At 37.5% G+C, this 13,643-nt stretch overlaps 2 protein-coding genes across 2 annotated transcripts; both read right to left on the minus strand.

Annotated features, from left to right (window-relative positions):
- Positions 1 to 394: 394 nt before the first annotated feature.
- Positions 395 to 1,249, minus strand: LOC125186604 (ribosome-binding protein 1-like). The gene has a single exon (XM_048083005.1). It carries the CDS (start codon positions 1,247 to 1,249, stop codon positions 395 to 397), a length of 855 nt encoding a protein of 284 aa, XP_047938962.1.
- Positions 1,250 to 6,574: 5,325 nt separating this feature from the next.
- On the minus strand, positions 6,575 to 8,818 carry LOC125186613 (receptor-like protein kinase FERONIA). The gene has a single exon (XM_048083017.1). It carries the CDS (start codon positions 8,816 to 8,818, stop codon positions 6,575 to 6,577), a length of 2,244 nt encoding a protein of 747 aa, XP_047938974.1.
- Between the last annotated feature and the right edge of the window lie 4,825 nt (positions 8,819 to 13,643).

Consider the following 13,643-nt stretch of genomic DNA (forward strand, 5'->3'; position numbering starts at 1 on the left):
TATGGGCCACTCTAATAGGATTCGGAAGGTCTCTCCATCAACACACCTTATAAGGCCAATGACTACTACGACAACTAAAAGACCAAAGATCTTGAAAATGAATGGCCAAAATTCATGCCATCAAAACACCTCATAAACCGATGGCAATTACGATAGTTGAAAGACCAAATGCCTCATTGAAGACGAAAAGCCAAAAAGGGCCTTGGCAATTGGTGCAAATGAGAGAGACTTACATTTAAATAGGAATAAATTGCATTGTTTTATTAAAATCGTGACCCTATTCCATAAGTGGTACGATTTTCTAACTTCCTAGCATAGAAAAAAAAATGTATTTATAACAAGAAATCTACAACAAACTACTAATTGAAGATGTTATCTCATCTTTGACATGAAATTAATTTTCGGAGGAGTCTTTTTGCTTGGGCGCCATTGCAGAGTCTATTTGCTTGGGCGCCATTGCAGCTGCTTTCTTCTTAGTTGTTTTACTCTTACCTTCATTTTCAGTTGACGACTTCTTTTTAGATGCTTTATCATTACCTTCATTTTCAGCAGACGACTTCTTTTTAGATGCTTTATCCTCACCTTCATTTTCAGCAGACGACTTCTTTTTAGATGCTTTATCCTCACCTTCATTTTCAGCAGACGACTTCTTTTTAGATGCTTTATCCTTACCTTCATTTTCAGCAGACGACTTCTTTTTAGATGCTTTATCCTTACCTTCATTTTCATCACTCTCCGACCTAGACACAGCTGGTCCCAACACAACCACATTTTCTCCCGTCTTCTTGACCCGTTCCTCTATGTCCTTCATACGACTGGAATCTCCTGGTTTAACGTATTCAACAGTCCGCTTTGGCTCCTCCCCCGGTGCAGACGCAGCTGGTCCCAACACTGCCACATTTTCTGACGTCCTCTTGACCCGCTCCTCTATCTCCTTCATACGATCGGTATCTCCTGGTTTAACGTATTCAACAGTCCTCTTTGTAGTAGATATCTTTGGCTCCTCATCCGACCTAGACAGAGCAGGTCCCAACACAACCACATTTTCTGACGTGCGCTTGACCCGATCCTCTATCTCCTTTAAAGCATTTGTATCGCCTTCTCCAATGTATTCAACAGAATATTCTTTGGACCCTGGACTACTAGAAGATGATTTTGATGTGTCTGCATCGGCGGTGGAGCCTAGAGGTCTGGCTGTGCTGACGGAGAATGTGACACAAAGGAGTAGGAACAACGCTAGAGAATTCATGTTGGCTGGGGAAGGAATTGGAGTTGAATACCACATAGGTTTGTTGGGGTTTTTATATAAGGAGAGAGGTTGTTTTGAATTGTGAGTGAAAATAGGATAGCCATTCCTTATTTAGGCTAGTGTTTGCTTTGGTTGACTCATATACACTAGAGGATTTCATCCAACAAAAACAATCATCGATGCTCTTTTCTTTTAATATGGACTGCAAGTATTATTATTCTGTTAACATCATCCACAAATTCATGTTTTAGTCAATTCATTCTCAATTGTTGATTAATTCAAACTTCCTAACAAAAAACACACACATACTAATAAAAGGATTGAATAAAAATACACTCACTGTTACAACACAAGCTTCCTAACAAGTATAACATATAAGGGTTGAATACGACCATCTTCACTACAGTCTACACTTACTGGACATGAAGCTTTGTTCACTAAAAAGCTTCCCACCAAAATTAATAGAAATCTGATTCACAAGCATAAAATGATTGAAACATCGGACAGAGATATGGGAAATACCAAGGCCCTTCTTGGCAGTATGATGGAATTGAATGACGGTAGGAATTGAATGAAGATAGGAACGAAATGACACTTTCTTTGCATTTCTTTTACATTTTCATTCTATTCCTCCCTTCACTCACTATACTAAGCAATTGAATAGAATAGAAGTAGGAATTACATTTCATTCCAACATCACAAGAAGGATTAGGTTAGTAGAGTAGAATTGTAGTAGTGGAGACGATGTCCAAATATTCAACATCCAGGTTCTAATAAGTCACTCAACGGAATCAAAGCCAACAACAACATGACCAAACTAGATGAAAATACGATCAAGAATGGGCTTTAAAGAGAAACTTTAAACAAAGCGTTTAATACTCGGTTTTTCTATTTATAAGAAAAAATATATATTCTCTTGTGTTTCCCTTTGGACTTCAGATTATATACAACGTACAAAAAGAATGTGGAAAAGGTTTTGTATTTCATTTATCTAAAATATTTCACTATATAATAAATCCAATATATTTTACATAAACCTATATATAATGCAACTTTGACACTCAAAACAGACCAAATAATGGTCTTAAAACTGTGCAAAATCTGAGTGTATCACCAAGTCACTAGACCGGCCAATTCAACATGGCGCGCGATTTACCATACGTATACACTAATCCAAGTAGGGTTTGCGGCTCTACAAGGATCCGAATCCGATTTAAACAATACATGGGAAAGCCACACGTATTGTTTAAATCGAATTCGAGATCCTTGTTGAGCCGCAAACCCTACATGGATTAGTGTACACGTATGGTAAATCGCGCGCCATGTTGAATTGGCCGGTCTAGTGACTTGGTGATACGCTCGGATTTTGCAATGTTTTAGGGTCATTATTTGGTCCGTTTTGAGTGTCAAAATTGCTTAACTTGTCCATTATTTGCATATTTTATCAATTTTGGTATTTTGACGTGATTTGTAAGAAATGTGCAAAATAGAGCTGAAAAATGGCATAAAAAGGTCAAATCTGGAAGCTGGAACTGAAGCGCAACCTAGCGGCCCGCTGGACCCATGCAAGCGGTCGCTGAAATGAGTCCAGAGAGTTTTGGAGCTGTCCAACGGCCCGCTGTGCCCGGTCGCGCACGCCTGCCTCTGTTCAAACTCCGTTTTCCAGCGATTCTGAAGGCCGATTGAAAGTGCAGGTTTTCTCTCGGTCAACGTATGTAATTGGAAGTGTATCCAACTGATCAGGATGGGATTCCCGACCCAGTTGAGTCGTTGGCACGATAACCGGAACCTGGTATCAAACAATTATTCCTCAACCCACTTTTACTGATTAGTATAATGGAGGTAAGGGTCGAATCCCACAAGGATGGACACGTTCGGATACTGTGGTGACATTCCTGGGTGTTTTTGGTTAGCTACCACGCTTGGGTTGAGATTTTACCTAGGCGAGAAATAAAGGTGGTACTCTACTGACTAGTAGGCGTGAAAATAACAGGCATGTGGTTGTGTTCGTGAAAATAGGGGACAAAGTGTCTCAGAGGTATACGAAAAGTAGACAGTTACTAAAAGGGAAAATTTAGACAACAAGGTATATCTGGTGGCTGGTTGGTTTTCTGACAGGTCTGGAAGGTACAACTGAAAAGTAGGGAACAAAAGCAAAAGTAACTTAAAAATAAAGTGATCCAAACTAAAGTTGATTTTGACGTTTTCTTCTTCACCAAGCATTAACAGAAATCATATGAACACAAACACCATAACTAAACTCAAATTCATGACTTCAAACTCCAGATCTATAAAATTAAAATATTCAAACTTAAGATGGATGGCGGACTGCAGTTTTACCTCTACTGACTGACATGCAAGGTGGTGATTACAGTGCGGATTGAAGAACTCATGCATGAAAACGCAGACTGAAACATAACTATAAAATTCGATCGACAACCACAACTCTAGCTTACTCGAAAGAAAAATACATGCACGCACTTAAAAGTTAAACGCGATAACTAAATCTAACTTTCCTAGGCAAAATGAAGCGAACTCAAACCAAAGAGACATTCGGAATAGAAATTTCATAGCTAAAACGTTTGGATCTTCACTAAGTACTTCAAAAGGCAACAGAGATAAATGTTTGCAACAAATCCAACGAAGGAAGCAGGTAAAGATTAAACTAAAAGCAAATAACGATTGTTTTGCCACTCCGGGCGGTGATACTGCTATACTACTACGACAAACTGGCTGGAACGGTAGATTGATGACTTCTCCGGCAGACTCTTGGACGTCAAGTGACCATAGCTGTGGCGAGGAACGAGAGATTGGACAATGCTGAAGGACTGATCTTCTAGAGAGAATTCTACTAAGTAAGTGTGAGAACCGGACTCGCGAACTCCGAACCCCCTTTTTTTTTCTTCTCTCTCCAAGTGGCTTCTTTTATAGGGAGGCTTGCCCTTGCTTTTAGGGTAGACTTCCTTCACGATTTGACTTTTTCTGCCCTTGTTAATGATCATCCCAGCTATCCTTCTTCTCCATCTCGAGCCTTTTCTCTGGCATGCATCCTGGTCGATTGCACCCTTCTAGCGCTCTTTTCACTTGCGTCACCTGAATCGTCTCCTACTGACTTGGATCCCTTTATCCTGCACACTTGAGCAACTGTTTTGCAGATAATACATGCATTTCACGACATACTGACCAGTAACCAAGGCTTAGAATACGACTTATCACCGATCAGAGCTTACTACACACCATTCTCTTTGTCTTCAAAAGATCTTCGCGATGGTACCTTGATCATCTAAATCGGAGTTCTATGGAGAACGTTATGGTCATTCTACGAAGGTCACGCAAAGCTGTCAAGTGCAGAATTTAGGCAAAAATTCAAGGAATGAAAGAATACAATACCGAGTAAAGGTCCTTTTTGGTCCTTAACATATGACGATTTTTTGATTTTGGTCCATAACATTATCTTTTGAATTATTTGGTCCTTAACAAATAAAAATCGATCACATTTGGTCCGAAATGGATGGAAATGGTTAAATCTAACGGTCAACGAATATTACTTGAATTTTGACCGGATTAATATTCAATTAACTGTTTTTTTATTTTTACAAATCAATTAATATTCAGCAATAGCGAGGAGAGCGGTCAATCACGACGCCGATTTCAGGTTTCTGCACGATTGCATTTCCGACCTCTTCGCTGATCGGTTGAGATTGGACATGGAGATGTTGAAATTGGGGAAATTGAACCGAATTAGCCTCGCCGCGAAATGGTGCCCCTCTCTGTATTCGTCGTTTGACAGAATCACACTGCTTGTGCCGCTAGGGATTTTGATGACAATGTTTCATGGAGTATGTATGGGACTCCGATGAAGGTATCGGTGGCGCTAGGGATTTTGGTGTCGGAATAGAGCGAGGAGCCATGGAAGGGATATGGAGAATGTGTGCCGGAGATTGTGTTTTGGAATCTCAGGGATTTGAGGGTGCGGTGCCGCCGAACCAGAAAGGGGTGGCGCATTGCCGTAGTTGATTGAATATTAATAAAAAAACAGTTAATTGAATATTAATCCGGTCAAAATTCAATTAATATTAGTTGACCGTTAGATTTAACCATTTCCGTCCAATTCGGACCAAATGTGACTGATTTTTATTTGTTAAGGACCAAATAATTCAAAAGATAATGTTATGGACCAAAATCAAAAAATCGACATATGTTAAGGATCAAAAAGGACCTTTACTCTACAATACCTTGTGAAGCCAAATCTTTTCCTTAACCTATGGGGAATGAAAATTCCATATTTAATATTACTTGGAGGAAACATTTTACCAAGTTTAAATCATTTTCAAGCCTATAAATACCTCATAACCTAATGTACCGATCCCCATTAAATGTACAATAGTGGTGGGTTTTAAGAAATTTTTTGACTTTATTAATAAAAATGAGTAGAAAAAGTTAATTGATTATGGATCATATTTTTATATATTAGTTTTATAATAAATTGTCACTGACAATGAGTTAGTAAAATAAATGGTTAACTACCAAAAATGGTAAAAGTGAAATAGATCATTTATTAGGGACTGTTCAAATAAAAAAATACTATAAAACATTTAATGAGGACCAGAAAGCATTTTATGAGCCCAAAGTGTATTTTTAAAATTTCTTTTTTTCTTCGAAGGAACATATACTTTTGCTATTTCGGATACTCCTTATTCGATCAAGCACGACATGAAAAAGAAATAAGGCACTTTCATAAAAAAAATTCCATAAATTCTCAAAATCTAAACAAGATTATTTTTTTCATAACGTGCAACCTTCTTTCAAGTACAAATGGAAAGAAAAGGATAAGTCGTGGCGTCAAACACTATTCCACTACATTTTTCTTCTTCTCTCTTGTTAGATCAATTATGTATTAAAGCTCATGATCAAATAAATATTTATATTTTTTAGGGATGGGCGGATATATAAGAAATTTTCATGCAAAGATATGCAACTAGAGTATCGTTGGATACTCGTAAATTTCCTTTAATTAGATAAATAATTTAAATTGAAAGAGTGAATGGAATATTTAAAATATAAATGATAGTATAAATTTTAGGAGAAAGAAAGTGATGAGCTTTGATTCGCTACATAATTAACTTACTAAAGCTATTTCCATCTGCACAAAATTATCCCCATAATGACATTTCACCATAGTGTTATGACATCCTAAGATCAATCATTAATATTACTAGTTCATATGAGTAGTTGAGTTATTGCAAGTGGGTGTTTGGTATTTGCATATTTTCAGGTTACATACCAAACAATAACATAAAACGTGAAGCTGATTATATTCAGTTGTTATTCACCAATCTGCAGCTTAAGACAGTATTCAAGACTGCTCAAAACTTGCCCCATTGAGGGGCGATCAACGCTATCATGTGACAAGCAGTTGAGCGCGGTTTCAATATAGTGTTTCAGACATTCTGGATTAATCTCACCTCTAGTTCTAGGATCAATCATCTCATGTATGCCACCATTGCTGTAACTCCTGAGCGCCCAATCGGCTAGGCAGATTTGCTCATTCGGGAGGGAGGGGTCGATGGGCGGGCGTGCACACAACACTTCCAATAGTACAACTCCCAACGAGTAAACGTCGGATTTGTCAGTCAGCTGCTGTAGCCTGTAGTACTCTGGGTCCAAGTAGCCGAAGCTCCCTTTCACAACAGTGCTGACGTGTGCTTGATCTAGGCCGTGTCCTGTTTTGGACAGCCCAAAATCAGATACCTTAGCCACCCATTTGTCGTCTAGGAGAATGTTTGTTGTCTTGACGTCTCTGTGGATAATAGGGTGTTTTGCTCCTGTGTGGAGGTAGTGAATCCCTCTTGCTGCCCCTATGCAGATGCCCAATCTCTGCTTCCACGACAGTGTTGTTGTTGTTGTTGTTGTCGTGCTATCGTTGTTCTTGTCGTACAGATGCTCTCGTAAGGTCCCATTTGCCATGTAATCATAGACTAGTATCATCTCATTGTTTTCCTCACAAGCTCCTATCAAAGAAACCAAATGCCTATGCCTGAGCTTAGACAGGAGTTCGATTTCATTCAAGAATTCATTCAAGCCCTGCTGAGACGAAGGGTGTGCTCTCTTCACAGCGACCTCGGTTGCATTCCCATCAATGCAACCTCTGTATACCTTCCCGAATCCTCCCACGCCCACCACACATGACTCACTGAAGCCGTTGGTGGCCCCCCTCATCTCGCCTAACGAGAAATGCCTGCACAGTCTGCTCGAGATCATCTGGCTACTGCTGCTCCCGCTGCTCCTGCTCCAGCTCCCGTAGATAGGAATCCACGACACGCCCTCTTCACTCCCCCGTGTTTTTCTATGTTTCAAAAAGCCAACGATGAAAACAACCCCAAACGCAGCTACAACACATGCTGATAAAACAATCACCACCACACTCTTTCTCGATCTTGATGCATGTGTTGCAGTTGCGCTTTCGTTAGGAGATGGGATCGGATTAGGGCCTGCCAAGCTCCCTTTCGTGTCGTTGAGCTTAAAAACCTCGATCCCGTTAAGGATTGAATCATAGTATTGAGGCTTGGACTCAGGATTAGGATGCAGAGCCAACCATATCTGATTATCACCACCAACTCTATAATCCTTGTAGACGGGCGCTCCTCTTCCTCCCGCCCACGCCACAACGTCTGCATCCGTCTCCACCGTACGATTATTAATGAAAACGAAGAACACCCTCTGATTCACCTTCCCAAAAATGAAGTCACAGAAATGCAGCCTCACAAGATAGGTGAAATTCGCATCCACATCAAGAATCCAAGTGAGGTTGTAATTGACATTGAGCGTGGAGTTAGGCCCCATAGTCCTCGCCGTTTTGTAAACATCTGGCGGGGCGACGAGCTTGAACTCGGGAGAAGGATATGCAACCGCGACGTCGCTGTCTGCACGAGCAGCGAGGCCGAAACCCGCACCGTATATGTGCGGAGAGTCATCGTACCAAGTGCGGGAGTCTGGAGAATCAGAGATGAAAAACTGGCCTCCCACGTTGAGCCGGAACATCGTCTGCATCGCGTAGGCGTTGCGCTGAGGCGGGAAGATCTCGGGCGTCGGGACGATCTCAATGCCGTTGATGAATGCGAAGCCGAGCAGAGGGGTGAATGTGAGGCGGAGGAGAGGTGAGTTTACGTGGTTGATGGTGAATTCTGTGATGAGGTAAGCTTGTGTGAGGGATTGGGCGGTGAGGGAGGCGCTGAAGTTGTGGAGGAGAGTGAAGCCGGCGGCGGAGACGGAGAAGAAGGCGGAGGCGGAGTCGAATTGGTCGTAGGAGGAGGGGTAGAAGTGGAGGCGGAGCCAGTGGCGGGAGGTGGGGGAGATGGGGAATTTGTAGGTGGTTTCGGATTTGAAGATTCTAGAGTGCATGTAAGGGACTGTGGAGGGGAGGGATGGATCTTGGGAATTCGCAGTTGAAGAGAGAGAGTCGTTTGTGGTGAGGAACTTGGAATCTGGGATCCATTTTCTGCCGGAGGAATCAATGGCTTCATTAACTGATGCACCACAGTTTAAGAGAATCTGTGAATCAACTCTCATTATGGTTATGATGGCCCACAAAACTATTTGGATTATTATGCAATTCATTTCAGTATTCAATTTCGAAAGGGGAAGAAGAAAAGAAAACAATGAAAATGGGATTCAGAGCTTTGATTAGAGTAAATGTGAGACCAAATGGAACGGCAAATTAGAATTGATTGCGTCATAACTCATTCAAACTTAAAACTGACAGATTTGCATATATTGATGCCGTTTTCGCTATGATAAAACTAATTATATAAATATAGGATCCTCGCTATATTAATTTTTTTTCAAACTTTCATTTACAAAGTTCAACAAATTCGTAAAATTCGTGTCGATTACATATGGAACATTTAATGAGGACCGAATGAAGTATTATTGTACTATACTAAATTTTGCTATCTCGTTTCTTATAAAATCTGAATTTTCTAAAATGGACTAAAACTAAACATAGTGTTATCTAATAATGACAATTATATTAGGAGTTAGTTATACTTTGATTACAATTCAGTATCTGAATTTTTAAAGTAAAATATAAAAGGTGATACTGGTTTAGTCATGACTTAAAGCGTCACTTTTGACTTATTGCCAGTTTTAGAAAATGTGAATTAAGTTGCTGAAAAAAAAAAAGTAGTGGAATGTGATTATAATTATATTCCCTCCATTCCATTGTAATATAGACATTTCTTTTCGGCACGGAGATTAAAAAAAATTGTGTTAGGTGAGTTAAGTAAAGGGGGAATAAAGTGGAAAATGAAAAAATTAGAGAGATTAAGAGAGAAAAAAGTAAGAGAAAGTAAAGTAGGTGTAGAAAAATTATGTTGACTTTTACTAAAAAAGAAAATGACTCTATTACTATGAAACGTACTAAAATAGCAAAATGATTCTATTACTATTGAACGGAGAAAATACGTTGTTATCATATAATCAATTGAAATCTTTATGTTGTTATTATCATATACTGTAATGAATTGAAATCTAAAGTTCAACGATTTAGTGGATGTCCACAAATGTGAAAAAAGTGGCATTAATTCGTGAAATATAAAATCTAAAAGTAATACAGATATAAAATTGTAACTATATCTTTGGTAGTACATAAAAGAACAAATTGATGGTTTAGAGCATCCGCAATGGTCGGCTAGCGACCGGCTAGCCGGTCGTCGCGCTAGCCGATCGGCTAGCCGAACCATTGCAATCGGCGAGGAGGCGAAATCGGCGAGCGGATCGGCGTGGGCTGGCCGATCGCTCGTCTGGCCGCAGCCGCAGCTGGCCGATCGGCTAGCCGCCATTGTGGCGGCCCGATCGGCCAGCGATCGGCCAGCGCTATTTTTTAATTTTTTTTTAATTCTTTTTTTAATTCTTTTTTTAATTTTTTTTAATTCTTTTTTTTAATTTTTTTTTTATTCTTTTTTTTATTTTTGAAAAACTATATAAACGCGATTTTCTCTATCTCTAAATTTCTGTACAAGAGCAACAAGACCCCCGTTCGGCTAGCGGCAAACTATAACGGATTCAAGGCATACTAACATTTTTTTATGTATTTTTTTAATAAATTAGTGAGGAGTAGAGTGGGGCGGTGGCTCGTGTGTGGAAGCCCGGATTTTTTTTTATTATGCAATTTTTTTTATTTTTAGTTAATGTACTTTTTTTTAAAAATAAAATTAATGAATTTTCCCGTATATGTCTCGTAAATTTAATTCGGTAATTTAATCGTGATTTTAATTCCGTAAATGTAGTATATTTTGAATTATTTTTATTACGGCTGGCCTATGGCTGACCTAAATCTGATGTGGCAGGTGGATTTTTTAGTGTTGCTGACGTGGCAGGGGAGAGAATGGCTAGCCTACTGCTGGCCTATTGTTGGCCTATGTACCATTGCGGATGCTCTTATACTGCATTTATTAGTTGTAAATTGGTCACGGTTACTTAAGGAAAGTTCTCCTATAGGCCGGCCCTAGGTAAGGCCAGCCGGGATATGCCTGAATGTTCAAACTCAACAAGAAATTATGCTTATACTCATTTTATCGTACTCTCAGAAATATGTTATTTAGGATAGACACAAATTTTAATACCCTCTCCATCCCGGATAATTCGTCCCACTTTGAGTGGGCACAGGTTTTTAAAAATGTATTAAAAAATGAATTGAAAAAGTTAGTGAAATGTGAGTCCTACTTTTATATATTAATATTAATATTAATATTAATATTATAATAAAATGTGAGTATAAATGAATTAGTGGAATATGAGGTCAACTATCTAAAATGGTAAAAAGTGAAATGGGACAAATTATGTGGGACGGACCGAAATAGAAAAATAGGATAAATTACATAATTGGTAAAGTAACAAGAAGGAGAAAAAATAATTGAAATTGTTTAGTGAATGGTGGGATCCATAAAAGATAAAGTAAAAGAAAAGGAAAAAAGTTTCTATAATTGGATATGAACTATTTGTATGGGACGGACGAAAAAGAAAATATGGCATATTCCTATGGGATGGGGGGAGTAATAAAAATAAAAAATATTTTTTTATTATTTTATTAAAATAAAAATAACATCGTTTCTATTTCTATTTCTTTTATATTATTCTTTTCCAATTAACTCACAAAATAAATACTCCTTTCATTCCGCGGTAGTGGAAGCATTTCTGTTCGACACACGATTTAAGAAAAAATCATTTAAGTAAGTTAAGTAAAGGAAGATAAAGTAGAAAATGAAAAAGGTAGAGAGATAAAGAGAGAATAATTTAAGAGAGAATAAAGTAAGTGAGAAAAAATGTGTTGATTTTACTATAACATAAATGACTTCACTACTATGCAATGTAACAAAATGGCAAAATAACTTCAATAATATGAAACAGAGGGAGAATAAAATCTTGTGCCATTTAGTAAACGGAGGGAATATTTGCATATAATAAATCTGTTTATATAAAACAGAAGTTATTCACTTGGCCAAGGGACACTTGGTTAGGAATGAAGACTGATAATTTTAGACAAGACCTGAAAGTACGAAAAAATATATGCAAAATTAAAAATTGTGTCTGTGTTATAGCTTTGCAGGGATGGATCTAGCATAGGTCAAGCAAAAATTGAATTTTTAAATTTAAAAAGTTGGTAGAAATGCACTGGGGTGTAATTAATTGCTAAGTTAACTTTTTAAGTTATTAACTTTGCTAACTTATCAGTTTATTGTAGTAAAAATAGCAACACTAGCATTAATTGTCAACACATAATTTTGTTCATATTTCAATATATTGTGTTGACATTGTGTGTTGACATTTTAATGTTATCGTACTGCGTTGATGAGTTAACAGAGTTAGCCGCTTAAAAAGTTAGCAATATAACGCACCTCATGTAGTTAATATATATATATATTCCTTTTCTTGTTTTATTTGATTATTAGTTTATTTTTCAGTTCTTGTTTCGAGTGATTATTCATTCTTTAATCTTTAAATTTTTTGAAAAAAATCAATTATTCCTTTCGCCATAAATAAAGCGCTTTGTTTGGGCACGTAATTTAAGAAATTGATATTTAAAGAGTTAAAATTTAAAAAATATTAAGTATGATGGAAAAAAAATAGAGCGAAGAGGGAAAAGAATAAAGTAGGAGAGAAAAAATGTACTCCCTCCTGTTAGGGTTGGTATACTGAAAAGCATATTTCTAGCAAGTTCGCGATAATAGAATCTTGCTTTTGTATACAAAAACTCTACAATCCACTTTTTACCTGATTCAGTATTATTCGAGCAGTTTCGCACGAATAGAATCAATATTATTATTACATTGTGTTTGCTTGTGCATTTATAAGATGTTTTGCAAATATTTAAATGCATAAGAAGTAAACAAAGCCTAAGTCTTTGGTTGTGGGCGTCGTCCACTTTGACGATTCACTACATTATTTTCTCTCTTACTTTACAATTTCTCCACTTTAACTATTTATTATCATTTTTATAAAACGAGTGCAAAAAAGCAACTGAGGCTGCTAAAGCGGGACGAAGGGTGTAACATATTCACGTGTATCATTTTGTATATTTATAAATTTGTTTCACATCCAAAAAAGGTTGTTGAAATTCAATTGAGGACAATAACAACTTGCAAATATTTACTAAAATGAGTACATATATGTTGAAATTCCATTGAGGACAATAACAACTTGCAAATATTTACTAAAATGAGTACATATATGTTGAAATTCCATTGAGGACAATAACAACTTGCAAATATTTACTAAAAATGAGTACATATATGTGGTAAAATATTGTTACATTGGTTTAGATGCATAAATTCTTCAACTCCCTCTTCTATGTTAATAGAGTAATTTTTCTATTTCAGAAAGTTCCAAGTTAATTGAGTCATTTTTATTTTTGACAAAATGTAATTCTTCCTTTTATTCTCTCTTCATCTCTCTTACTTTATTCTGTCTTACTTTTTCACCATCTATTTAACACATCATTCTTAAACTCCGTGCTAAATAGAAATGCATATATTAACAAGGAACGGAGGGAGTTATTTCTTGGGGTTGTGCCGCAATGTAACTGGAAAATATTTTAAAGATGCGAAGGGTTGGGACACATGGTGTCGGTTGGTATGTGGTAGTCAATTGAAGAAGATTTATTTGATTTTACGGCTAATATTGACTGCCTTAGTCTACTTCTGTTTTGAATTTAGAGAGCGATAACATGTAAATCGTTGCAAGGAATATATCTGGTGTTATGGTGTTGGAAATTTTTGGAATCATGTGGTAAATAGTGTAGAAATTTCTCAATGTTCTTATTGGCGGCCAATTCGGAACCAACTCTCGGCTGTGTTTTTAGTTAGGTTTTGATGGGGATATCTACTATGTAAATACT

The sequence above is a fragment of the Salvia hispanica genome, chromosome 1, assembly GCF_023119035.1.
Source record: "Salvia hispanica cultivar TCC Black 2014 chromosome 1, UniMelb_Shisp_WGS_1.0, whole genome shotgun sequence".
In the NCBI taxonomy this organism is placed as follows: domain Eukaryota; kingdom Viridiplantae; phylum Streptophyta; class Magnoliopsida; order Lamiales; family Lamiaceae; genus Salvia; species Salvia hispanica.

What these genes read in the sequence shown, in the direction of transcription:
- LOC125186604 (XM_048083005.1), bottom strand. Translation starts at nt 1,249, where the DNA reads ATGAATTCTCTAGCGTTGTTCCTACTCCTTTGTGTCACATTCTCCGTC.
- LOC125186613 (XM_048083017.1), bottom strand. Translation starts at nt 8,818, where the DNA reads ATGAGAGTTGATTCACAGATTCTCTTAAACTGTGGTGCATCAGTTAAT.